The sequence below is a fragment of the Delphinapterus leucas genome, chromosome 8 (assembly GCF_059928025.1).
Source record: "Delphinapterus leucas isolate spDelLeu-1000000601 "Yukka" chromosome 8, BTC_Dleu_Yukka2, whole genome shotgun sequence".
Lineage (NCBI taxonomy): Eukaryota > Metazoa > Chordata > Mammalia > Artiodactyla > Monodontidae > Delphinapterus > Delphinapterus leucas.
Genome location: NC_143136.1, coordinates 60,676,609 through 60,703,643, shown reverse-complemented (window position 1 = coordinate 60,703,643; position 27,035 = coordinate 60,676,609). Strand labels below are relative to the sequence as shown.

The 27,035-nt window shown below is 54.9% G+C and overlaps 2 protein-coding genes and 1 long non-coding RNA gene across 5 annotated transcripts in view; 2 read left to right on the top strand and 1 right to left on the bottom strand.

The window, feature by feature from the left end:
- The first annotated feature begins 3,842 nt into the window (after nucleotides 1-3,842).
- On the top strand, nucleotides 3,843-10,538 carry DLX1 (distal-less homeobox 1). Of its 2 annotated transcripts, XM_022570185.2 has the most exons (3): nucleotides 3,843-4,702; nucleotides 5,368-5,567; nucleotides 6,755-10,538. In XM_022570185.2, exons 1-3 carry the CDS (start codon nucleotides 4,390-4,392, stop codon nucleotides 7,007-7,009), a joined length of 768 nt encoding a protein of 255 aa, XP_022425893.1. In that variant the 5' UTR covers nucleotides 3,843-4,389; the 3' UTR covers nucleotides 7,010-10,538. The 2 variants fall into 2 exon arrangements, with proteins under 2 accessions (XP_022425893.1, XP_022425894.1); XM_022570186.2 differs by lacking the exon at nucleotides 5,368-5,567 and having other exon boundaries at nucleotides 6,755-6,916.
- A 5,860-nt stretch (nucleotides 10,539-16,398) lies between these two features.
- On the bottom strand, nucleotides 16,399-23,299 carry DLX2 (distal-less homeobox 2). The gene is made up of 3 exons (XM_022570188.3): nucleotides 21,102-23,299; nucleotides 20,424-20,608; nucleotides 16,399-19,913 (listed from the first exon to the last, which is right to left on the bottom strand). The coding sequence occupies exons 1-3, from the start codon at nucleotides 21,508-21,510 to the stop codon at nucleotides 19,506-19,508; spliced, it is 1,002 nt and encodes a 333-aa protein (XP_022425896.1). The 5' UTR covers nucleotides 21,511-23,299; the 3' UTR covers nucleotides 16,399-19,505.
- LOC149748571 (uncharacterized) overlaps nucleotides 19,861-27,035 on the top strand; it is a 41,431-nt gene continuing 34,256 nt past the window's right edge. Inside the window, exon 1 of one of the 2 annotated variants that reach the window (XR_016394139.1) lies at nucleotides 19,861-25,932. This is a non-coding gene — a long non-coding RNA (uncharacterized LOC149748571). The other variant, XR_016394138.1, reaches the window with a different exon arrangement.

Sequence of the window (27,035 nt, the reverse complement as noted above, 5' to 3'; positions counted from 1 at the left end):
CCCTCTTCAGACCCGCGCTAATGCGCTGGAGACCCAGAGCATCCCTGCAAGAGGAGTCACGGGAACTTTTGACGGCAAGGGCCTAGTTAGTCGGGATTGGAGCTGGCGAGTTTAACCCTGATTCAGCCTGCCAGCAGCTCCACCTGCTTCAGAAGCAGGAAATCCAAGAGTCCACATTCTGCGTCCCCCAAGGCTCATTACCACCCTCAGTACCCTGCCTTTCTTAGCGCTCGCTCCTCAGGACCTCTTCACGCCTGGGCTCAGAGGTGGAAAGGGCTGGGCTTCTAACAAGCCATATAGAAAGTAGTTTCACCCCGTCATGGTTTTAGGGTGTCCCACCCGTCAGTGCTTGTGCTAACTCTTGTTTCTACTGAAGCGGGTTTTACAAAGCTGCCATCCACTAAACACAGATTGGGCTCAGCTCCAGACCACCAAGGAGATGTGGACAACTGTCATTGCCATGACAGGTGGCCTATGTGATAGGACTGGAGAGCCAGCTCGTCTATGTGACATTCAGAGTGTGGGAAAAGTTATAGGAAACTGAGGCCCACGAGCGTGCTTGGAAAAGTGGCTAGTTCAAGCTTTTCCCTGAACTCAGTTCTCATGGGCATCCTCCAACCCTTCCAGCTCCCTTTCTCTGCGTCCAGGGATGTAGAATTTGAACAGAGGGGATTCTGATTCTAGTGGATCTGAGAGTTGGAAAAGATGAGGGAGGGGTTGAAGATTTACAAGACCCACAGGAAAACTTTAGGGTGCCGGGGAGTTGGCCAAGAAAAGTCCTAGAGACTGAGGCTGCTGCCCCAGAACAACCCGAATTTTCTAGAGAGGAACAAGGCCCAGATAGCCTTGGGAGAGTTTTGCCAGAGAATGACTTCACTTCTCTCCTAGATTAGTCGGATTGCAGCGATTAGCCAGTATCTTATCTACGGATCAGTTTACCCGGAGATTCCCCAAGAATAATTTCATTAGGACCACAGAATTTTACCAGCCACTGGGATAGCACGCTGCTTGTGCAGTAATTTTTCCGAGGTGGAGGTATTTATGGGACAGGTTTATAATCCCACTTATTAAAGTGACTAACCTCAAGTTTAAATATGATACGTATATATGTATATATACTAGCACCAGCCAATCGTCAGCAGCTCCGTAGGAAACAAACTTGAATTAGAATGAACTCCGTTTAACATGCTTTGAAGTTGAAATTTGGAAGCAGATTTTAAAATATCTTGTCCACGTCCCCACCCCCAATCCCGCCAACTCAATTGGCCCCAAACCTCACCCTGGGTTGCAGGGATTCCAGCCACGCGTGACTACTGCTAACACCACAAGGCGCCCGGTCCTGTGGTGTCTCCTACAGGTCCTACTCGGAATCCGGGGCTCTCAGGATAATTGAGAGAGTTTTGTTGCCTCTCTGAGTTGGGACAGGCGAAGATCTAAGCAAGCCGGTGTTTCAGAACAGGTGTCGCCGTGGCAGTGAGGGTTGGGAGGGATCCACCCTGGGCTCTTAGAATAGAGATAAGATCACACATGGAGAAGCTAGTCAAGGCCGGGCGTCTCAGCACCCGAGGGCCCCGGCTCAGCCACCCCTCCCCGAACCTGCTTCTCTGGGGCTAAGAAATAATTCCGGAGTGTAGGCACTCCCTCGCCCAGATACAATTCATTTTTAAAATAACCCAGGCTCTGAAACCATTTCCCGTGCGGGGCTTTTGTTCCCTGGAGTCAGCCCTGTCCCCTGCGCTGCGGAAGACTTGGATTCCCCCCGCTCCAGAAGTGAACGGCAAAGAGCCCTGTAGACCGTCGCGACCTGTGGCCGCCTCTCTCCCTTTCCCCCACCCTGCAGTTCTCTGGAATAAACTGGCCCAGGGCAGCCCAGCCGTCGGGTTTCCTCACGCCTTGCCCTGAGCAGCCGGAATCGCCAGCCTTGCTTTCCTCCGTCCCAATCCCTGCCCCGCGCCAGCCGCGGCGATCACTTACGTGGGCAGGGCCCATGAGGCGCGCGGGAGACCAGGGGCCCGGGCGGCATCAGCTGCGGTGCAGGGCGCACCGCACTCCGCACCCCAAAACAGGCGCTAGGAAAGAGCAGTTAAAACCACAAGTGCAACACGGAAATCAAGAGGAGTGGAACGGCTCCGGGAGTTGTCTGGTGGCGGAGTCATTAGCTGGTTGTTGCTACAAAGCCTCACCGTGTGCTTCGGCGATTAAGTGGGGAGGGGGGGAAAGATAAAAGAAAATAGAAAAAGAAAGAAAGAAGGAAAAATCTTTTAAAACGTTGGCAAACCCGTTATTGGTCTGGAGGATTGGTTGTCTCGTTTTGCTTGGCTTTTATTTTTTGCTCCAACCATACTGCCTGAAATATCTCTGCCCCCCGATATCTTACCCTTAAACCGAAGGAGAGGAATTCCCCCGGGCAGCAGCTGCTGCTACAGGAGTTAAAAGAGAGGAGCCCCTTCCACTAACATCTGTAACGACAGCACCGATGCCATTTGTTTTGAATGTTCGTTTTTATTGGTGTTCCCTCTGCCAAAATGTGCTTGATTACAGAGGTTTGTCCTGTGATCACTACGCACTCTAGAAAGGGGAAGGTGCCTCGGCGAAGGTTCAGCTCAGGCCAGATCAAACCCTGGGCTGTTTAAGGCTGAAAGGCTGCATGTTGCTATTAGTGTTAAATATATGGCTAATTATGCGTATGAAAATTAAACATCAGTGTTATGCTAATGGGGCGCCTTCAGCTGCGGATCCGAGCACTTGAGACTACCATTTAATCAAATGAATCAGTAACTAATACATCTGCACGTGTGAACTTTCACAAGATCATTTCCCTGTTCCCGTCACACCGCTAAATTATGAAAGAAATAATTATCAACACTTTCTAATTACCTAACAAAGTAATTTGGGATTCACCGTGGGGCTGGCGGGATAGGGAACCAACAGCCCCTTGGCAGCCTGCGTGGTACGCGCCACGCCTCATGGGGGTGGCTGTGTGGCGGTGGCGGCGGGGGCTTTTGTGCACTTTTCTGTACCTAGCGTCCCAGCAGATAGAAGGCGCCGCGGCAGCTTTTGCCTCCACCAGCTCTACACCAGGCCCAGTGGCGCCCGCTTTGACCCCTGGAGATGAGGAGGATCCTGGGTGACAATGAGAGACGTGTTCACACACAGACAAGCGAGCCTACCACTGGCCTGGTTTTGCTGCGGGTTTTGGTATCCTCCAGGACTCCTACACCCCGGGTACTCTCGCCAGACTCCAAGAGGCCGGAAAATGACCACCTGGCGTCCGCGGCTCAAGCAGAACTGAGCCCGCCAGCTCCTTGGCTCCACTCCGTGCCGCGCCCTAGGGGCGAGTGAGCCGGGGCGGTCGGCGCAGAGGGAATGGAGGCGGGGGGAGGAGGAGGAAGGTTGGGAGGGAAAGAGGAGGTGGGTGTTGGGGGGAGGGGGCGGTGCGGTCGCCTTTCCTGGGAGGAGAAGCGCGGGTTCCTGGCTCTCCGCGCGCACTGTTTTAATCAGACCGGTGCAGCCTCGAGCTGGAGTGGCCAGCTTGGCCTGGAGCAATGCGAGCGGGCCCTAGGGAGCGGCGGCGGCGCGGCGGCCGAGTGAGTGAGTGCGGCCGAAGGGCCCCAAACCCGCCCCCAGGGATGTGGCACAGCGGACCCAGGACAGGGAGGCGCCGCTGGGAGAGTGCTGCGCTAGGCACGAGACTCTCGGGAGGACTGCGCTCTGTTGACCGCCTCCGGCGCCCCCATTGCGCGACTCCGCGTACGGGAGGCCGCGGCCGGGCTCCAGAGCCGCCCTAGCTCTGCACCGGACCGGTTGGCGATTGCTAGGAGAAACTGCCCTGGTCCCCGGTGTTGGGGGTGGGCGGAGGGTGGGGACAGTAGGAGGGGGTGGGCGGCGGCGCCGAACCACTGGTTGATTTCTGGGAAGTAAGGCGCGCCGGGGAGGCGGGAGGCTGATGAGCCGCGGGCCGCGGAGGTCCCGGCGCGGACGCCGCAGCCCATTGTGCGCCCCACGCTGCTTGCTCTGTTGCAGAGGAGCCCCGGCCGAGAGGTGTGGATGCGTCTCTCCCGAGGCCGGGCCGCCTCGCCCGCTCTAGTCCAGGGGAGCCGGAGCGCCTCGGACCAATCCCCGGTGATTATGCAAGACAGCGGACCAATCAGCTCCGCCAGCTCATGAATATTTATGACCTTGGCTGAGTCAAAGCTTTGAAGCGAGTTTGGGGAGCTCGGCAGCATCATGCTTAGACTTTTCAAAGAGACAAACTCCATTTTCTTATGAATGGAAAGTGAAAACCCCTGTTACGCTTAAATTGGGTTCCTTCCTGTCCTGAGAAACACAGAGACCCCCAAAAGGGAAGCAGAGGAGAGAGAGACCCACACCCAGACCCCGCGAGAAGAGATGACCATGACCACCATGCCAGAGAGTCTCAACAGCCCCGTGTCGGGCAAGGCGGTGTTTATGGAGTTTGGGCCACCCAACCAGCAAATGTCTCCTTCTCCCATGTCCCACGGGCACTACTCCATGCACTGTTTACACTCGGCGGGCCATTCGCAGCCCGACGGCGCCTACAGCTCGGCCTCATCCTTCTCCCGACCGCTGGGCTACCCTTACGTCAACTCGGTCAGCAGCCACGCGTCCAGCCCCTACATCAGTTCGGTGCAGTCCTACCCGGGCAGCGCCAGCCTCGCCCAGAGCCGCCTGGAGGACCCAGGTACGTGCGCCTGCCAGGGAGAGGAAGAGGTGCGAAGGGAGGGAGGGGGGGAAGAGAGAGGAGGAGGAGGAGAGAGAGAGAAAGGAGGGAGAGGAGTGGAGGAGAGAGACATGGGATGGGGGTGGGGAGGGCGCCGGAGCAGTGAAAGGTTTTGGGTATCAGTAAATGAATCCCTGTCATAGCAAACAAATTTTAAAAATATATATCCACGCAACTTGCAACTATCGAGCAAAGGATAAATCCGAGAGCGTCCCCTGGCACTGGCTGGGCCTCTGGGTGGCTCCGTGAGCCGAGCACACAATGCCTTGGTGGAAAACAGAAACCCACATGTGCACTTATTAGTCTCGGTAATTATTTGTTGTGTAGCGCTGTAAACAATGTATGCAATTAAGGGTAATTAAACCTCAACTACCGCCTGTAAAAATAGCAAATTTTCCCTGCAAAGGCAGGAGCTGCGCGCCTGGGAACTGCCCCAGTCCGCTTGCAGCGGCCGGGGTCGGGCCCTTTGGACTTGGCGGGACCCTTCCCTGGCTTTCAGAGTTTCTTGAGCGTTCTCATTCCTGGTCCTGCCTCTGCCACTCCTCTGCGGTCACTTGCTCTGGGCTCCCCGCACTAAAGGCAGTCACTCGCCTTAACTACGGCCCCCACTTCTGCTGTCCCTCCAGGGGCTGACTCCGAGAAGAGCACGGTGGTGGAAGGCGGTGAAGTGCGCTTCAATGGCAAGGGGAAAAAGATCCGCAAACCCAGGACGATTTATTCCAGTTTGCAGTTGCAGGCTTTGAACCGCAGGTTCCAGCAAACTCAGTACCTAGCTCTGCCCGAGAGGGCGGAGCTCGCGGCCTCCTTGGGACTCACGCAGACGCAGGTACCTCGGCGCTGCCCCACTGTGGCGCCACGCAGGCTTCCCGCGGCCAACCTGCACCCGCAGCTTCATTTCTTGCTCTCTGGGCGTCAGGGGTCGGGGTGTGTGTGTGTGTGTGTGTGTGTGTGTGTGTGTGTGTGTGTGTGTGTGTGTAGTGTGTGTGTGTGTGTGTAGTGTGTGTAGTGTGTGTGTGTGTGTGTGTGTCCCACCCCGGCTCTCGCAACATCTCTCCTTCTTCCGCAGTTCCCTCTGCCCTGGCTCTGTCGCTGCCCTCCGTTCCTGGACAATCTGATTAGGGCACAAGAAGGATTTCCCTAGGCATTTTGTTTGGGGACTCTGAGGTCACACGTGCCCGAACAACTGGAACAATAGACGCGGGGGTTAATCCCTTCTTTGCCTTTAAAGTGTGTGGCTAATCACTCCTGGCCTGGGCCCGAGCCTCTGTCTCCCTCCTCCTCCGCCTTCTCACCGGTTTGGGCTGGCAGGGGGAATCCTTTCCTCCGCCCTCTCACCTCCCAAGTCCCAGACCCTGGAGGAGAAACGGAACCTTCCTTCCCTGGTTTCTCCAAGATTCCGGGGACCCCTTGGGCGTTCTGATCACGACTGGTGCGGGTTTCCAACGTCCGGGCCGGGATTTGGAGCAGAGTTAGGAGACGCTAAGGAAAGGTGGATTTGAGTCCAAATGAAAAGTTTAACAAAACACTGTGGCCTCCTCAGTCAGCCCGCAACTTGCTCAAGGGCTGAAATGATGGCGCAAAGAGAAGGCGGGTCACACTGGAAATAAATTTCCTCCACTTCTTTTCTCCACTCGGTTCTTTTATTGATGTTCATACTGGAATTGAAGCCTCGATGTTATGCAGGCTCCGCGTCTTCCCCAAAAGATTGCCGGGCTCGGGCTGAGTCCCAAGGCAGGCGAAGGCCTGGATCCCTGCACCGCTCACCACCACGCTCCCTGGCTCTCAGAGAGCTGCCCCTGCCGGCCACCGGCGGCCCGCGGTGGAGCCTCCCAGCCTTCGGTTCTTATGGGGGAAGGGGGGTGTGTATGCTTCTCCAGCAGGGAGCTGCCAGGTCGCGCAGGGCAGGGGCCCGCGGGGTATCCTCTCTCGCTGCCCCACGGCCCCCTTATCTCCCCAGGACCAAGGTAGGCACAATGGACCTAGACCGAGTCACGTTGTTGTCCGCTCTTGCAGGTCAAGATCTGGTTCCAGAACAAGCGCTCCAAGTTCAAGAAGCTGATGAAGCAGGGCGGGGCAGCTCTGGAGGGTAGCGCGCTGGCCAACGGCCGGGCGCTGTCTGCAGGCTCTCCTCCAGTGCCACCCGGCTGGAACCCCAACTCCTCTTCCGGGAAGGGCTCGGGCGGCAGCGCAGGCTCCTACATCCCCAGCTACACGTCGTGGTACCCCTCGGCGCACCAAGAAGCTATGCAGCAACCCCAGCTCATGTGAGGTTGCGCGTCCGCATCCGCCCGCCCCCTTCCCGTCTCCCTCTGCCCGGGCCCCTCTCGCCTCCCGGTCCATCCGCCCCGTCCGCGTGCCGTGGGTCCGGAGGAGAAGGGCCCAGAGGGAAAGAAGAAGGAACAGTAAAGGCAGGACGCCCGCCGCCTCCTCCGAGTGCCGCGCGGTCTGGCTCGGCGACTTCCCTGGCGCCCACGCCCTTGCCCGAACCCCGGCCTCGGCCGCGCGGTGACAGCAGAGTGGCCTCGAAGCGCAGGCACAGCGGCCTGAGACAGCGGGAGCCGCAGCAAGATCCCGCCGGACCCGACCGCCAACGCTCAGCTGTATGGGACTATCAGGAAAACAAAACAAAAAACAATGTAGAAAAAGCAAAAGCTCTTTCTGTCCTGTCCGTTTCTTGTCTCCTTTCGCTCTGTATCTGTGCGCTGACGAAGTCGAGGTTCTCGTCCGTCCGCTGTCCTCGTTCTTCGGCCGCTGAAAAAAGTCACCAGGTCGGAGGAGGCTTGGTCCACCGGGCCACCCTGCTCCGGATCCTGGAACGTTTTGTCTTTTCGGACCTTTTCCTGGGCCTGCCTAACCATCTGTGTGGCTCGTTAGGGGATTAGGGGAAATTGGAGGGAGGGGGTTTTATTTATTGAGAAATGGACTTCGCTTGAGGCTGAATGTTCGGTCAGTTCACGGTTCTGTGGGGCGCGAGGAGCGCAGGGTCCAAACGTACCCATTACTTTAAACGCACCCAGAAAAATGAGTAAGGAGGACCTGGTGATTTTTAATTTATATAGTAACTTTTGTACTTCGCTGGTATGGAGAGGTTGGAACCGAATGATTTGCATTTTTTACATGTCCCGTATTATTTTAAAAAGAAAAGAGAGAGAGAAAGAAATGAAGCCAACACAATTTCCTCATCTCGGGAAGAACGCTTGATCGCTTTGCCTGGTTAAGCAGGAAAATCCTAATTCTTCCCTTGTGGAGAGAGAGGACTGATGGGCGGGGAGAGAAAATGTGCAGGGGTGCGCCAGTGCCCTAATGCCGGTGGGCTTTAAAGTAAGACGAAAGCAGCTTTACAACAATCCCCAGAGGCTCGACCACAGAATAATGCCAGTCACAACCCTGAATGCACAGTCTCCAGTGCAGGATCTAATTGCTGTACATATTATTGTTATTAATTATTATTGTTATTATTATTGTTCTGTAAACATGTTGCACAAGCTTAGCTTTTTTTCTGTTGTGTGTGGCTGTAAAACCCGATGCTTTGTGAAATGAGAATCTTGACATTTTTCTTGTGAAATTTGGAAAATGTGATCAAATGAAATCAACCGTGTTTTGTGTTCTCTATGTCAAAGTTTAGTTTTATATTGAGAATGTTAACTTATTGCTTTGTATCTTGGGGGGGGGGAAAGAACTTTGTAAATAAGTTATAAAGTTTCTCCGAGACAGTAAAAGTATGGTTTCGAGAAAGAGTTGCTGTCTGGTGTGCTGTGTGAGGGGTGCTGGGGCCAGGCAGCAGACTGCCACCTCTGGGGACAGATGAGGCAGGGGCAGCGACTCCTGTCTCCAGACATAGCAGGATAACGGCGGAGGTATACGAAGCCCCTGCTGGGACCATTCTTCAAGACTTAACTCCTGCACCCCCCCCCCAAAGGGTCTGATCCCTGCCTGGGTTAGAGGGCGGTGGCAAGGGTCCCTGGGAAGGGGAATCATGAACAGGTGCGGCCTGGCAGAGCCAGGGCTCAGGAACCAAAGGGACTGTGAAGGTCGTCTGAAATGAGATGAAAGCAGAGCTCACAAGCAGCCGCCCTGTGAGATGTAAGTGCCCCCTGTGCCCAGTCACCTTGCAGGGGGCCTGGAAGACTGAAAGTGGAGACACCCGACTATGCCCCTCGAATACGCCGGGATCTGGCCTCCCGGCTTTTGCTTACCCGCAGGGTGCTGGATCTCGACGCGGAAAAGACGAAGCCAGACGCAGGAAAGGGGCCGGAAGGACACGTCTGTCACGCTACCCCCCAATCAATCAGTGAGCTCCGGGGGACAGTCCCAAGGCGCCACCCGGGCCCCTCCACAGCCACTCCCACCCATCCGGGCCCATCCATAACGAGAAGCCCATTCCTGCCTAATGACCCCGGGCTTTTCTCTGCGACTAGGAGAAGCTGAGGTGAGGAGGGAGGGGCAGGTGGGCTCCGCTGACTCGACGGAACCTGAGAGCTTGTCAAGCCAAGCCCCCATCCCCTCCAGCGCAGAAGTCCCAAGGCCAGGCGGTTAAGGGGCACCTCCGGTGGACCGTTTTGATCAGTACACTCCAGAAGAACGTGGGCTTTGAGCCGCTAGCATCAATCTGGCACCCTCCTCCTGCGCCCCAGACCAGCCTCAGCCCCAGGCCCCACAGCAAGCTGAGAGAGCTCAGGAAAGCTGCGGGCCCCGACGGGCTGCTTTGAAAGATTCCCGCTTCCCTCGAACTCGCCTTCCGACACTGCTTCCCGAGGGGGCTGGTGCTCCGCCTTTGGGGGCCCCTTTGAGGCGCGCGGTGGGAAGCAGAGAGGGGAAGGCAGTGATCTGTGTTATGACAATCACCCATTTTTCAATTGGTGCTGGTGAAAGATCGGATGCGCCAGGCTTCTCCGACGCCCTTTAGGAAAGGGAGGGGAAGGGGGGGAATGGTGGAGGGAGCAGGGGAGGTGGTGGGGAATGGAGCGGGGAACCTCGAGGCTCCTTCTGGGCCTGAGAGTGGGGCTCTTCCTCTCCCACAAGCCCCCAGAACCTGGAGGGCTAAGGGGGGGGTGATCGGACCTTGGAGACCAGGATGCATGCGAGCGGGTGTCGAAGCTAAAAAGAGGGAACTGTTTTCCCGGGCTGGGCTCCGGCGCGGGGACAGGGACCTTCCTGGATTTGGTTTCCCCTGCCAAATGTGACTTTGCTAGCGGGAAGGTTTTGGCAGATTTCTTTCAAGCATCCAACTCTGGTACCCCAGACGGCAGACAGGGCCCAACGCCTGAAGCCACAGGCAAAATCTGTTTGGTCAAGCGGATTTTAATACGTTGAGATACTAGCTTATACTAATTTAATAATCTCATGCTAACAGTTCAAATAGAGAAATTATTAGTTTTAGCTCAACGAAGGCGGTCTTTAGTTAGGCTCTATTATAATTATAAACGGTTGTACTTTTAAAAAATGTTAATCTCAATATAGGTCTAATTAATGCTGCCTTGTTACTGACAAGTAGTTCATCAAACATCTGATTCAAAGATTTTCATAATGAGTATATTAATTAAACTATGAATAATCTAAAGGTGGTTATATTTAAACAATACCTCATTATAATGATTAAATACTGATTTTGAATATTATGTCTTAACAATTGTCACTTAGAAAACACAACCTTTCCTTATGTATGAGTCTGTAATGGCAAAATGCAATTTTGGGATTTTTTTCCCCTTGTTCAAAAAATGTGAACCTCATTTTAAAACACTTCTGAAATAGGTTACACACAGCTTAATGATTATCAAAATGACTCTTTTCTGCAAAAAAAGACCCCAAAGTGCGCGTACAGCTGCAAACCCAAGAGGGTCAGCATCATTTCACTGTATTCTCTTCTTGATTACAAGCCGGGCCCATCAAACACAACATAATTACAGTAATTTCAGGTTTATTTATTCTAATGCAGTTTCCCCATCTCTCTGGTAATTATGAGCAATTTTTTCGCCCAGGGAATCTTTTTGCATTAACAAAAGAGATAACGCACTGAAAGCCAAATTTGCTGTGCATTGAGAAAAGAAAAAAAAAAATCAAATAGGTGCGAGCTGCCATCTCTGCAATTCTCCGGTACCGGAGCCGGCAAATTGCTTGCAGGTGTATGAAGCAAGCTTGTCAATGGCCGGGCCTCCAAATTAGCAAATGCACTGCGTCGAAGTAATGAAGACAGACTTAGCAAAATTGCCAAACAACAGATACCTCTTTAATATCTTCTCTCACACACTCGCTCTAAAAGGGGTAAGGGTGGGGGTGGAGGGACAGAAGCAACAATCCCCAGCCCCCTCCTCACTGGCCTTGGGTTTCATAAGCTGGGGACTGAGTGGCCCTGCTAGTAGTGGTCTAATTATGGAAAAATCAAGCTCCTAAATCTAGGCAATATTTTAAAATACAACATTGGAAACATGTTTATAATTCACAACGGTCCTTCGTTGATTGTTATGTTTTATTTTTATTTCTTTCTTTTTGAGATCTGCACTGGGCTAGGTCAGATGGCTCTCCAGACTTGCCTGTTCTGCACTAGTTTAAAGAGCCACAAAAAGCTTTAGAATCCCCCGCATCTATATGCACAGAAGTATGAATTTACTCTTAGAGTCATTTGATGTAGAAATTAACTAAATCTTTCCCCTTGAAGAAATTGTCAATTTTTGTCACCAGAAGAAAGGTAGGTCTGGGTGCTGGGTACAAAACCTGCGAAACTCGATCCCAAGAAAAAGTGGGAGGAAAGAAGCAATCCAGGCCCCTAGCTATATATTTTTATCCTGCTACTCATGTCTTTCATTCTGTATCTTTAAAAAACCGATTTCAAAAATCTCTAGCTTTTGTCATCCCACCGCCTGGGTCAAACACCCCGAAATCAAAGGCTAAAGCGGACTTTTCTGCTTCTCATCCCTCGTGGCCATAGAAACCTCTATCAAATGCAATAGAGAGGGTAAGGGTCTCTCTCTCCCATGACTCAAAGAAACCCTCTTTCCGTCCCAGCTCTACAACAAACCCCAATTCAGTGTAGGCTGGCAAACGGCTCTAAAGGGTGCCTTCCCCAGGTTCAAGAAACTGTCACCCCCCCACCCACTCCTTTCCTACCCCCTCCCTCATCCCCCAACCTTCAGGGATTAACACTTCCTGAAACATCAAGTGTTTTTATAAAAAGGAAAAAAAATAATCCTGACATCGCTGACAAGAAGTTTTGATGGAAGAATTAGCTGGTGCATACATAATCACTCCCCCCACCCTCCTATTCCCGGAGCGGGAGCCGCTGCGGCGGGCGCAGCGCAGCCTTCCAACCCTCTGAAAAATGAAACCGGTTTCCACCCTTACCTTCTTCAGTGTCAATTTCAGATAATCTGGACACAATCTTTGCTACATCAAATCAAAAGGGTCGAAGGCGGCTTTTGGCTGGGAGAATGACAGGAAAGAAAAGGCAAAAAAGAAAAAAAAAGGAAAAAAAGAAAAAAAAAAAAGGAAAAATAGGAAATACAAAAGCGACCAAACCAGAGCAAAACAAAACCAGAAAACCAAAAAGTATCCCCCAGCCCCATCCTCCTATCCTGAGGTAAAGAGTGGAAAGAGGTCTCCAGGACCAGACGCCTCCGAGCGCCGCAGGCTTTTTGCAGCGCTGCGCTTGCAGAATAGGACTGAAAATTTCGGCTATATAGCCTCTGTCTTTATAGCTGATGAAAAAAATTGCAGATTATTAGCATAAATGTTTACTCTTCATTACGCTGATGACATTGTGCACTCGAGATCTTGGTAATCTTTGGGAAAATTATGAGTAATTTTTAAAAATTTTAAAGCAGCAGCAGTTACCATGCAATTCAGGCTAATTCTGCGTAGGCTCCGAACGGATATAATTATCGAGGAGTCAAGATGTTATGCTAAAAACTATGCATTGATATTCCCATTTATTATGTACATACAACTTTGACAATGTTGATGCTTGAAATAGCAGGAAATTGTCTTGCGCAAAAATTACAGTCCATATTAGGACATCTGAAATTGCGAAGAATTATATAGTAATTGCAGGCTTTCAGATGGGAGAGCCAGAATGCTCAAACTAGTGCAAATGTGGATAAAATTACAGATCAGAGCAAAAATTAGGGAAAAAGGGGGTCTGGGATTTTTCAGGTTGGCTATAGGATTCCGGAAGTGTCTAATGCCACATGATTGCTGCAGCTTTAGGGGAGACATTCATGCCTCAAATAGCGCCTTGGCCAGGGTGGCTTTAATTGAATTTCTTGGGCTTTTTCTTTTAATAGGGGCAAATGAGAAAATTGGCCACCCAAGGCAAATTTTCACTGTTCTCCTGCGGGAAAAGAGAATCCCTTTTCCCGCATGCCGGCTGGCCCCAGCTGGGATGCCTGAGAGGCCCAGGACCCCGACCCTAAATGCGGCAACTAAGCAAGAAAGTGCCTGAGCAGGATTCCGACCCCCCCTTCCTCCTCCCAACACCTCTTCTATTTCTTTTCTTTCCAGTTCTCCCCTCCTCCTTCCTTCGGCCCCTTTCCCGTATTCTCGCAAACCCCCTCCAAAGTGTAGCCAAGTAGGGCCCTGGAATCTGCAGGCCTAGTCCAGGGGGCGGGAGGTGGGGTGTGGGGGTAGCTGGCTGAGGAGTTGGTGTGAGGTGGTCATCACCCCTAGACAGAGTGCCGCCCAGTGCCGGCGGACACCAACCTGCTTTTTGGGAAGCTTTGGGAAGAGGAGGGAAGGATCTGAGGATCCCCGGGGCCCGCCCCGTGAACTCCTAGGCGTTTCTTTGATCTCCACCGCAGAGAGAGAGCGCCCCCGAGAAACACCCATTCCCCACTTGGGCGGTGCTTCTCTCGGGCACTGAGACAGCCTGCGACTTTAAGAAGCCAAGGCCAGGGCCGCAGAGGGATGGGGCGGGGCGGGGGCTGCCCCGGGGCGGGGTGGGGGGGGCTTGCTGTGGCTCCGGGCTGGAGAAGCCTACGGAAGTGCGGCCACCGCTCGGAGCAGCCCGGACTCAGTCGGGTTCCGGGGCCAGAAGTCGCCATTGTTCCGTGAGCGACGATTTCATCTCTAGGGTATTTGAGCCTCCTGGGCCACAAAAAGGAGGGCAGGAGTGGGAGCGGGGTAAGCCCGCCATGTTTGCTCTGTGCGGGCCCGAGTCGGCCCCCTGGGATTACCCCGGCGCGCTCCAAGTCCAGTCCCTCCCTCTCCTTCGCCTTTTCTCTTTCCCCTGAGTTCTAATCTTCTGGCCCGCAGTCCCGACCCATCACAGGGAGCCTTTCTCCACCTTCCCGGGCTCCGCGCCCAAACCTCACCGCCGGTCTCCGCCCTCCAGCTCCTAGCGCTGGCGGGACCGGACCCGGGACGCAGCCAGTGGCACCAGGACTCCCGAGGATTCCCAAAACGGGCCTCCGGAGAATCCTGGGAGCGCTGCGCAGCCCGCAAACTGCTAAGACACTGCAGTGTTTGCGGTCTGGCCCGACCGGGAGGACGGAGAGGAGCGGAGGCGGCCGGAGAAAGAAAGGTCTATCTAGAGACTCTGCCTGTGTTCTCACGTGGAGGTGGAATGGCTGCTCCTCCAAGACTTGCCTGCTCTCTCTTTTCGTTAAACACAGCCTCCCCGCGGCATCGCCTGGCCCCAGGCCCCAGGGCGGAATGTCAAGTCTTGTAATGGGGCAATCACTGCCAAACCCGACCCCGCGAGGGGAACTCCCGGCAGGGGGGCCTCAGAGGGTAGCGGGGGCCTCCGAATCCGCCCGCGCCTTTGAGTTTGGGGGGTGGGAGACTGGGCAGCGCGTTAGGCTTGGGGGCAGATTCCAGATGCAGAGGGAGGCTTCCCTGGGGCTGTTTTGGGTATCACGACCCTGCGAGAGCTCGCCCGTCTCCGGAGAGCCTAGTCAGACCCGGCCAGGGGCCCGCGTAATCAAGACTGCAGCATCGCGTCCCACCCACCGGCTTGCGGGGACCCCAAAGTCAAATGCAAAGGAACCAGTATTTTAGGAGGAAGAGAGAATCTGTAGTTTCATTCTCAAAGAGGTCTCTAACCCCCAACAGGTTTAAGCGACTGGTGGTCGCTGTTCCCTAGAGGGAAATGACCCGGCTTGTGACTTTTGAGCAAGTGCTTGGGACGGGGAAGGGGGAGGGGGTGTTTTGGGGGGTGCGGGAGTTGCTCCTGGGTTTTACAGTCAGTGAGGACATCTTTGTTAGAAAGGTAAGGGGTCTTTCTACTCCCCGACATCACTCTCCTTCACGGGGCCTTTTACCCCTCTTTTCCGCTCCCCCTTCTACCAAAGGACTGTTTGTAAACAAAGCTCCAGTCTTCCAGCCCTCTCTCCGCCCCCATCAAACCTGATACTTCCCCCAAACTCTCCCCACTGGTCTCGGAAATCCTTACACAGGACGGGTATTCACAATTTTCACAAGTAATCCTGAAAGAAGGCGGAGGGGAAGCCTCCTAAATGGTCCCACATTGCAGCCGCGCTGATTAGGCCCGGGATGCATTCCCTTTCTTTCCTGCTTCCCGCCCCTCCCCCCGCAGCCCGGGAGCGGCGGGGCGGGCGGCGGGAATTCGGGGCCGCGGGAGGGGTGTGTGTCTACACCCGGGAAGCACCCGGGGCGGGGTGGCCCGCGACGCAGCGCGCGCAGGGCGGGGGTACGGTGGGTGGGGAAGGGGAACTGCGAGGGGCAGGGGACTCGGGCTCGCCAGGAGTGCCTGCAACTGGAGTTGGACCTCAGTGCCAGTGCTCAGCCGGAGTTCCGAGCAACACTGCCAGGGGGTGGAGCGGAGAGAACCGGGCACCCCTCACTCTTCGTCTTCCCTCCCTCTGCTTCCCAGCTCTTGTCATATCCTGTCTCTGGCCTGATATTTCACGCGAGCAAATGGAAGGAGATTACAATGAAGATTTATGTGTGTTCCGAGCGCGGCTGGTTTCCCAGTGCAGGGAGCCGAGATCGCTGCTTCCCATTTCCATTTTTCATTCGCGCTTTGGGGAGTGCAGTCGGGCGCGGGGGGAGCTTGTCTGCGCGGCGGCGGCGGGCTGATCACAGGGCTCCGCGTCTCCCAGCGGGCCGCGAGACTGAGAAGGACTTGCCAGCGCGTCGCCCCCGGCGGGGCTGGAGCCTGCCCCCTCCTCCCCCAGCCAGGCTTTGTTTCTCCCCTCGCTCACCCCTCCTCCTCCCCGCCCCCTTACTTCTGGGACCCAGGTGCATCCTTCTTTCCCTTCTCTTTGCCCTTCTCCTTGTCTGCGGAAACGCCCCCTTCCTCTGGCCCCTGCACCCTTCTGCTCTCTGCTTCAAGGGCTTCCCGGGAAAAGGCGCGCCTTGGCCCGGCCCGACCCCGACGCCGCCGGGTGCCAGGTTCGGTGACTCCGGCGAGTCTGTGGGGCCTCGGCCCACCCCAGAGCTGGGGCCGCCCGCCCTCCCGGCTCCCAGGCTCGCTCATGCCAAGGCCTGTTGCGTGATTCCAACTTGGGCTGACATTCCCTGCCCCGGGCGCTTCGGCGTAGGCCTCTTAATCATCTTGTCTGCTGCAGATCCTCGACACCAGCCAATTTACTGCCCCGTCTCTCCTCGCTGGTTTCAGGAGGGGGAGGGGAGTGCGCGCAAAGGAAGGGAGGGCACAGTCAACCGCAGAAAGAAGGCAGGCACCAGCGACTGGCGCTCAAAGAAAACCACGAAATTTGGAGCTGGGGCGGGAGTGGTGGCAGGAATGGGGGTCTGCTAGGCAGCAACTGCTTAGGGAAGTCAGAATCGTGGGGTCAATGAGCTTCATCCCAGGCTTCCCTAGCCTGGGAAAACACTGCAGGAATGCGAACGGACACTTGACTGAATGGCCTCCCTGCCTTCCCCAGAGCCCCAACTCTGTGGACCATACTCTGCTGTAAACTAGATTCAATGCAGGCCTCAAAACGATCTGGCCAGAAAAGTGAGAATTCCTCTCAGTGATGCTTAGAAAGTCACCATTGTCCCACGTCTGTTTTTTTTTTTTTAATTTTTATTTATTTATTTTTGGCTGCTTTGGGTCTTCGTTGCTGCACGTGGGCTTTCTCTAGTTGCGGGTAGCGGGGGCTACTCTTTGTTGCGGTGCGCGGGCTTCTCATTGCGGTGGCTTCTCGTTGCGGAGCACGAGGTCCAGTAGTTGCAGCACTTGGGCTCAGTAGTTGTGGCACACGGGCTAAGCTGCTCCGCGGCATGTGGGATCTTCTCGGACCACGGATCGAACCCATGTCCCCTGCATTGGCAGGCGGATTCTTAACCACTGCACCACCAGGGAAGTCCCCCACGTCTGTTTTTTGGCAGACATTAGTTGAGGACACACAAAAAGGATGGCCTGAATAGCCATCCTAGAGGACATATGGCAAACTGGGCTCTCTGGCTTGCCCCAACCTCCTCTCCAGTAGACGCTGGTCGCTTCAGAGAGGATGGCTAACGTTCAGCCTCTCATATAGGAAGGGACCAGAGCTCTCCCAGCCCTAGAATGCCCTAGAATGCTGCTCTTCCACACAAGGTGAACTTGGAAAGGCCTCTGGGTAACTCTGGGCCTCATAATTGCAGGGCATTTTATCCCAATGCCCTCACTATTTGGGGGCATTGGGATAAAACGCTATGCTACTAAGCAAAATTTATTGAGCGCTTACCAGGTGCCACACACTGTCATTCCCTTGTTAAAGGCTCACAGCTCTGAGATATCTGTTATTATTGATTCCATCTTACAGATCTGCAAACTGCAGCACAGAAAGGTTACGTGGGTAGCCTAAAGTCACACAGTTTGTGACTGAAGCCAAGACGTTTCCAATTGTAGGCCCCAGCGCTTTCAAGGAAAAAGACTTTTGGTTCAGGACTGCGTTACCCACCTACCCCTGGCCTTTGAAGGGAATGCCAGAAATTAGGGTCACTCCCAAAGCTGGGCGCTAGTTATGTGGAACCCAATGTGGAAAGCAGAGCTGAATCATGTATGGACGTTTCCCCTTCGAGATCGTGAGGTGTTAACAACGCCGAATCCACAGCACTGTGCGTCGGTCTCCGTGCGAATGTACATGAATTTTTGTCGGTGTTCTGTGTAGGAGTGTAAGTGTGATTCAATATGTGATAGTATGGATGTGACTGTGCGAGTCAGTGTGTGATTGCATGTGTGCTAGCGTAGCCTTGTGTGCCCAGGGTCGCCCTGCCTTCCAGAGTCTCACGAGGGCCTGGGTGACTCACTGAGTTCTCAGCTCAGCCAGTCCCAGAAGGGCTGCAGGGCAAACAGTGGGGAGGGCCCAAAGTAGGGGTTAGACCCCGGCTTCGGCAGGTTCCCCGCGGCGGCTCGAAGGTACTGCCCTGCCAGCACCTCGGGCGCGGGGGCGGCTGAGACCTCCCAGGAGCGGGGCTGCGGCGCCGGCGCCGAAGGGGCCGGGCGGGCGGAGGCCGGAGCCACCGGGCGCTGAGTGACTCACCGCGCCGAGAGCTGGCGAACCTCGCGCAGGGACACGGATGTGGGCAGAGCGTGAACTCTTGCAGCAGCCCTGCGCTGAGAGTGCGGGTCCTCGCCTCGCCGCACCTCTCCGCAAGTCGCAGCCTCCGATAGATGTAAATGTCACTCTTGGCTGACCTAGTTCCCCGCCTGGGCAGCGGCTCGAGCTTCTAGGTCGTGACACCAAGGAAAAAGCGCACACATCCAATGAAAACAATAATTTATTTAAATAATCTCTTCATATTGTAAAATCAACATTAAGAGCATGTTGTTTTCATAATAAATAACCCCAAAATACCTTTCATTTCAAGAACAAAGACTTTAGGATAAGATAAAACAAATCCAAATCAGTAGCTTAGTTAAACTGAGAACATTTTTCGAAGGGAAAAATAAAACGGAGGGGTTGCTGAGGTCACTGCTAAACCGCAGTTTTCACAAGTGGGGATTTACAAAAATGTCTGAAAAGATGAGTATTTTTATACAAATAAATCAGTGGGAAAATCTGCACAGACACCTTTATTTACAAACGCTATATCGAAGTCCAGGCTAATAATCCTGAATAGGTTTTAAAAAAGATAATTTAAACACATTTTTTTGCAGTGTCCACATATTAAAAAAATCATTTTTTCCCCCAACATCAAAATGAGGTCATCCGCAAAGGCACCTAAACTTTTAAAAAAATAAAAATAAAAAAACTCCACTGGTGAAGGATGAGGAGAGAGCTGAGGGAGCGTTCCTGCGAGGAGAGCTAAGGCGGGGGAGGGACGAGGGCTCCAACGGCTGGAAACAGCAGGGCAGAAAAAAAGCGGCGGGCCGCCGGGGTCAAGGGGTCGGGGCGGGGGGAGGGCAGGCCGGCAGGACCGGGAGGTCAATAACCCCAGAGGACAGGAGCTGAGCCTGGGGGCGGGCAAGGAGAAAGGAGTCTCAGAGGGCCCAGGCAGCCTCGCGGGCGGGGCAGGCGTCCCTCTTCGGGACTCAGCTCGCGGCCCGGGGCGAAAAAGGCGCCGGACTGCCTCGCCGGGCGGGGCGGGGAGGGGAGGGGAGGGGAGGCAAGTCTGAGGCGGGGCTCAGGTCGGAAAGGCGGCCTTGGCAGGGTTTCTCCCGCGGATGCCGGGTTGCTCCGAGAGGAGCCCGTGGCGCGAGAAGACGCCTTCCAGTCCCTGGCCGCGCGGTGGCCCCGGCCCTGGGGTAGGCCATCCTGGGCCGCCACCTCCGGGAGCGGCGGGTGGCATCATCGGGCCAGCCGGAGGGACCCTATGGCTCTGGGGATGAGCAGTAAGGATAACTGGTCCCTGCTCTCTCAGTCTCTGGCGCAGTCTCCGGGAGTTAGAAAATCGTCCCGGCGCTCACCGGGGCGCCCCCGCCGCCGTGGTGGTGCTGGTGGTGGTGGTGGTGCGGCTGCGGGGTCTGCGCCGGGTGCAGCAGCGGCGCAGCGGCCTGCAGGTGCGAAGCGGAGCCCGAGGCCTGGTGGTACCACGGGTAGTTGCCCAGGAAAGCCGAGGCGGCGCTGCTCGGGCTGGAGCCGGAGCTGCCCGCGCCGCTGCCGCCGCTGCCCGGGCCGCCGCCGCCCCCCATCCGCTGCGGCGCGCCGAAGTCCCAGGAGGTCGGCGCCGAGGCCGGCGGCGAAGCACAAGGTGGCGAGGCGCTGGTCCCCGGGTGCTGCTCCGAAGGGATCTCACCGCTCTTCCACATTTTCTTGAACTTGGATCGGCGGTTCTGGAACCAGATTTTGACCTTTGTGGAAAAGGGACCTGAGCATTAATGGAGGAAACTCGGCCTGGGGCAGGGGAGGGGAGAAGCTTAGGAAGACAGCTGGTTAAGAGGTGGATACCCTGGTCAGGTAAGCCGATCACGTGCCGCGGCCTCAGAGGGTCTGTCGGTTCCTGCTCCAATGGGAGGTATTCTCAAAAAACCCGAGAGAGCTGATGTGTGTGCACTTAGGTGATGGTGACAGCGGAGGGAGTCAGGAGGGCCACTTGTTTTACCCGCTTAATCAGTAGTACGCGGAAGGACAACTTGCTACCGGATTTCTGCCCACCCCTGTCCTATCCTTTTCTCACACGAGGTGGCACCCTGGGGGATTTCAGCTTCGGGCGTGGAAGTTTAGGCCGCCCAAGTCGCGGGCCTCGAAATCCTTAAAAGTACTATAAAAAATACTTTAAAAAACATAGTCCTAAACCTGCCTGCTTCCTGGCCATCCCAGGCCAGCGCCCTCCTCGTGCCTCCCAGGCCGCGAGCCCTCACCTGAGTCTGGGTGAGGCCCAGAGACGCCGCCAGCTCAGCTCGCTCGGGCAGTGCCAGGTACTGAGTCTTTTGGAAACGGCGCTGAAGAGCCGCCAGCTGGAAACTAGAGTAGATGGTTCGGGGTTTCCGGACTTTCTTTGGCTTCCCGTTTACTATCCGGATTTCAGGCTCGAGGTCCTCTTTCTCTGCAATGAAATGGAATCGTGAGAACCGCGCAACCGCGGGAGCCCAGGAGTTCCCCGCCCGCCGGGAGAGCAGCGTGGAACTTGGCCTAAGCCGGGAGGCGGGTTCTTGGAGACGCTGCGCGGCGCTCAGGCACAACTTTGCAACGCGCGGACCCGCGCCGCCAGCGAACCCGGGAGTCGGCCCCTCCAGGGAAGGGGAAGACAGGCGCAAACCGGGGGAGAAAGGAGCAGCAGGTGGTAGGGAAATGAGGTTGTTGTGAGGCGGCCGCCGAGGCCACCTGGTCCCACCAGCCGGGTACCCGGGTACCCGAAGGACGTACCCGGTGACCCTCGGCCAATTGAAAGCTGATGAGGGTAAAGGGCGCGAGGAGAGCGGGAAGCAATCAGTGTGAAAGGCCAGGGCTCCAGATGGATCCCCGTCCCAAACATTTTTATCCCACCCATTCCAGGAACTAGACGGACTTGGCACCCTTGACGCGAAAGTTATGCTTACCAGGTTCGTTGTTGGCCGGAGACGAACTGGTCCCGTAGGGCGCGTAGGAGGTGTAGGCGGCGGTGTAGCCCAGGTCGTAGCCGCTCTTGGCTGAATAAGGGACGTTGTTGAGGCCGCTGGCGTGGTACTGGTAGGAACCCATGTGCGCGTAGGGCGAGCCCCCAGCGCCGCCGCCGCCGCCGCCGCCGCCGCCAGCCGGGTGTTGCTGGTTGGTGTAGTAGCTGCTGTCGGTAGCTGTGGACACCGGGAGTGTGGGCGACTCCTGAGGCTTGTGGAGGCTGCTGCCGTTGCTGCCGCCGGGGCCAGCGCCGCCGCCGCTCGGGGGCTGCTGTTGCTGGTGGTACGTGCTAGAGGCCGTGATCTGGGTCGAGTGCATATCAGCCACCAGACTGTCAAAGACTCCAGTCATCCTGGCCCGGGACGGGAAAGAGCAGGGGTGGCGGGCGCGAGGGGGGTTGCGAGGCGCCTCCTCCGTCTCTCCCTGTCCCCTCCAGCAGCCAATGTAATTACAGTGGGGGAGGGGAGAGGAAAACAAGAAATGCGGCAATGGTCTAGGCAACTCCTCCTCCGGGGGAGGCGATCACCGTGCACTGCTCGGGACAGCTGCCTCCGGCCTCATCCTCTCTCCGCCTCTCGGGCCGCTCGGCGCCTTGCCCAGCGCGGGCTCGGGCTCGGGGCGGGCAGTGGAGGGGGCAGGGGTGGCGGGGCCTGGCCAGGGCTCCGGGAGGAGGTGGGAGCAGGTGAGCAGCCCCGAGCGGCTTTACGATTGTCTGTGGGCCGGGCTCCCGCAGGGTGGGCATTTAACACTCGTCACGTGAGCTCAGGCGACGTCACCTAGCAACGGCCAATCAGAAGCGCCGAGCCACAAGGCTTCTGGAGCTCCGGAACGCCGGGCGCGGGGCGGGGGTGTGGGGGGAAATCACAGGGCTGGCGCTGCGGCTGCTGTGGTCGTGGGTGCAGACAGGCTGCTGCTGAGTGTGAGCTGCGAGGCGAGGGGCTGGAGGCGGGGGGGGCGGGGAATCAGGGTGACCGATGGCAGGAGGACAGAAGGCGTGAAGACGGAGACTGTCATTTCGCCTCCGAGAAGAAATGGGGTCTCCCAACCCATTCTGTGTACAAGTGTCGACCAATTCCAGTGATTCATACTTTCACGTCCGAGGTCAGCTTTCAAACATTAATCAAAATAAAATGGTGCGGAGAGCCCGGCCAGTTCTAGCTCCGCTTTTCCTCGAAGGGTCTGGCACTTACTGTTGTCAGCCACTCGGCACTTGACATAGTCCATTGATATAATGGTATAATAATACTACCTGCTTCCTAACCCACAGGGATATTAGGACAATTAATTCGATAATATTTAAACTATTTTCCTTGCTCCTTGAGAGAAAAGCTATATAAATTCAAAGGTAGTATTGCTAATGATATACTTGAAAGCATTTTCCCTTGTACTTTTCTGATACATCGAGACTGAGTAATTACGTGTATTTGATGGCTAATTGACAACCGAAGAACGATCCCGGGGATTTCCTCTCTAGGTTGGACTGACCAGATGGCCTTCAAAGTTCGTTCTAACTTTAAATTCCATGTTTTTACGAAAGAGGAAATGGGATGATACTTTGGTGAGAGTGTTGTCTCGATACTACAAATCTTGCTAAATTTACAGAAACAGAAAAGTTTTATCTCATGCACTTAACCCCATTTTACAGTTTTTTCATTTTAGGACGGTGTTTGGCCCTATCACTGCAATTTCTTCTTTTAAATCTGAAGTGGCGACTTCCTCTATATCTCTGTTTCCTGGTGGTTGGAAACCGTGGCCCGGAGTTGAGGGACACTCGCCTTTACCCGAGTCCGCAGTTCCTGCCTTGTGGCGCCACCTGGTGGAGGTGTTCGTGATTGCGGTGGGCCCAGTAGACGGTCTAATCATGCCGAGGCGCCAGCCTCTGAAACCCCCCAAAAGAACAAAATAGTAATTAAAAGCCACAAAATTGTGCTAGTGCACGCCATCTGAAGCACCCCGTTCTAAAGACATAACACGTCGCTGAAAGAACTTGTTACAACAACTGCCTAATGGAAAACAAGTTAATACTTTGAAAAATATCTTTGGTTTTCTTCCTCAGAAAAAGCAAGTGTGTAATTAAAACTGCAGCATCCACATAGCTCACTCTCTGTGGAATACTGAGGAACGTAATCCTCCTGGATTTAGTTTGCAGCCTTTCTCTTGGTTACAGAAGGCCCCTAGATGGAGAAGCGGGAGCTGGTTTAGAAAGCTTCGGGAGGTGGGTCTCGCCTCAGGCCGCATTGCCTCATCAGTGCATTGCGCTCAGCCTGCTGCTTTGTGGGCCCCAGTCTCAAACTTAACCTCTTGATATGTAATCAAGATTGCTTTTTGGTGTCCTGACTGACACCAAGTTACAAATCTTTCTGTCACTACGGTGGTAGCTGTTTTGACCTAAGGTAAAAACTTGTTTTCCTATTGAAAATGAAATATAAAAGATCTAATTTCCATAGCCTTGCCTTCTCTCTGCTCCTTTGTTTCCACCCCAAGCATGTACTCCAGACTTTCTCATGGTGGCAAATGTGTTTAATTTTATTAACTGTGAGAACCTGCATTAATGGCCTGAAGTCCAGGTCAGCTAGATCTGGAAAATAGCATCTTCCTGGAAGGAAATATGACCCCAGTTCCCCTTTAACTGCAAAACAAGGGACTTGTTTGTATGTGGGAGAAAAGACCGGAGGCAATGAGCAGGGAGAGAGAGGCAGAATTTACAATTGCATTTGGAGAATCAAGTAAAGACCTGAGATGTTAATTCTGATAATCTGGGCACAAATCTGGGTTTGCCTAAATTATCAGATCACAATATCCAAACGATTTCCTCACTTTGGTCTAAAGTCAGGGAGACAGTACTGTAGAGAAATGACACTCTTGTCCACAGTTCAGAGTAGGGGGATGCCTCTCCATAGTGATTTGAGAGGAGTTTGGGGGGGCTACAGACCGAGTTTGGGGTAATGCCTCCTTGCAGCCAAAATTCCTCTTCCACCTCAGGGCACCCTCCTTCCCCTTTTCTGCTTTCAGTTTTCTAGAGTAGGATGGCGGAAGGAAGGGGGCTCAGTGTCTCTGCTCTGGTCTTCTATGTTCCAACACCGTCGCTGAGACCTTCCTGTTTTGGATCCCATGCCCACCAGGTTGTCGCGACAGCCCTTTATCTGTCTCCTCCCTTGGGAGCCTCGTGACAAGCCTTGCAGGCAAGGACGGAATAATAGTTCCCATTGTACACGTGAACAGTGAGGCTCCAGGGCAGAAACGACTTCCTTTGAGTTAGGTACCCCTCCTTTCTCTGTTGCCATAGTGTAAACCACAGGGTACTTACCGTAAGCCTTGGTCGAACAGCTGCCGACCTCTGGCAGACAGCGAGCGGCTCTGGAGAACAGGTCTGCTGCGCCTTGCTTTCAGGCCTCTGCCCCACCGCTGGCCTGGGTCAGGCGTTTAGGGCTTCCCCTGGCTCTGCGCACAGCCTCTGCCCGACCACTGGGCGTCCTCCATTACACAGAAAGCGGACGCCGAGGGGTGCCGGGATGGGGGGTGGGGGAAGAGGTTGACCCCTGTCGGCTGGGGGCGCGGGGTGGGCGCCGAAGTGCAGTTTGTGCGCAGCCGGGACAGGCTTATTCTCACTCGCCTACGTCACTCGGGGTCACACGCGCTGCTGCTGGACTGCCCCCTGTTCCCACTCTGCACTCTGCCGTCGAGGGTCCCAGGCAGCTAGTCTCGCTTACCATGCCACGTACTGTGCCAGGTGCTGGGAGTTCCTGTTCTCCAGTACCTTACAGTCTCGTGGAAAAAGCAGATATATTGCGATAACTAATACAGTAGTAACGGCCAGCTTTTATTTCTTGAGCGTTTCCTGAAGTCCAGGAGTTCTGACAAGCACTGACCCCTGGGAACCATCCTAATGTGGTGGGTTCACAATTATCCACATCGAGGAAACCAAAGCTTACAGAGACTGATTTTTTTTTTTTTGCTTCAGGACACGCAGCAGCATCAGGACTCGAACGCAGGTCCGAGCCACAGAGGCAAGGCCGCTGCTGCCGGGGTCCGGTTTCAGGCCTGGGGGTCACGGGAGATCGCCGTGGCACACCCACCTCTCCCGGGCCAGGGGCTCCGAGGCAGAGGGACCGCTTAGGAAGGAGCCCTGCGGCCCCAGGAGCGGACTGGAAGGAGAGGCTTCTACGGGAGACTAGCCTGCGCGGACACGGCTCGCGACCTGGGATGATCCCGGAACAGACTCGAGGGTCACTGTTTGGCGCGGGGAAGGCGGGCGCCCCCTCCCGCTCCGCCCTCGAACCGCAGCTCCGCGCAGGTGTTTTGTCCCCGCTGAGTTGCCGCACCTCTGCTCCCTGCTCGAGTGAGTAAACCCAGAAGGGCTTGGCGAGAGTGAGCTGACGCTCAGCGTTCACAGCCCCGAACCTTCCGCGGCTGAGTCATGGCGCTGGGTGGTCAGTTCAACATGCTTCTAGAACTTTCAGACCAATTTCCCCGACTACCTTCTAGGTCTTCCTCACCCAGATCCAGGCCCATTTCGCTTTACTGCCTCTTCAGTGGTTGAAGCAAAGAGAGCGAAAGCGGGGTTTCCTGACCCGCCAGGGCGCCCACACTGGGGCGAAGGGCCCCCCGGGTTCTGAGGCGCTGCGCAGGGCCTCAGTGTTCAGCTGGGGCTCCCAAGGCCGGAGACTCGGCAAGGTGGACAAGCTTCCGTGAGCGAGAGGGACGCGTTCTCTCTCCGCGGCTAAAAGCTTCAGAGCTCAGTGTTGGATCAGGCGGGCCAGGAACGCAGATGGAGTAAGTTATGCCCCCGCCCCCAGCTCCGAACACTGGGACCTTCACTTTGCACTTTCAGCTGCACCCACATGGGGTGATAAGAGGTGTGCAAACAAATGGCTCTCAACAAGGTTTATTCTTGAACCTGAAAGAAAACAATCTCCGCCCCTTTGCCCTAGGCACCGCATGGGCGGACGCCGCAGGGAACGTTTGCGTCGGGCGAGCTCAGGTGCCTGCGGGGCGGGCGGGGAGAGCTGCGTTCATTCTGGAACCTCCTGCCCTCTGCGTGCCCAGCCACGGTTGACTGCTGCCTGTCAGGTTGAAGGGTAACTCCTCCCATAAGAGGGGCGGAGGTGAACCCTTGTGCGGACGCCCAAACTCGATGGTCACCCCCTGAGGCTCATGGTGCTGGGTTGTCAGTTATAGCATACTTCTGGAACTTTCAGAGCCAATTTCGCCTTGTGCCTTACAGGTCTTAGACCCTAGTCAGGTCCATTTCACTTTATTGTCTATTCAGTGGTTGAAGCAACCCGCCCCCCAGTACCAAACGGGAAAAGAACTTGGAAGGAACCGTTTGAAACTCAGAGTACCGTTTTGGGTACACGGATTCCCTTCTCTCCACCCCGCTCCTTCCTCATCACACACTAAAGAGCCGTGCCGCCTCCTATGGAGGTGCTGACTCCTGGGCTCGGGAGCCAGACTTTTCTGAGTTGAACTGCTGCTCTTACTGTGTGACCTTGGGAAAAGGACTTAATTTTTCTGTGCTTTCTGTGCTTCGTTGTTTTTGCATCTGTAGAATGCGGATAATAATAATACCTTCCTGGAGGGAGTGGCAAAGTAGGTGAAGAGGATTAAGAGGTACAAACTACTACTATGTATAAAATGTTAACAATGATGTAATGTACGGCGCTGGGAATATAGTCAATATTTTATGATAACTTTATATGGAGTATAAAAATACTGAATCATTATGTTGTACACCTGAAATTAATATTGTAAGTCAACTATACTTAAATCAAAAACAAAAACAAGCAAACAAACAAAAAACCCAATACCTTCCTCCTGGGATTATTGCGTGGGAACATATCACCACGTGTTTTCTTGTCTGCTGCCCTACTTATCTG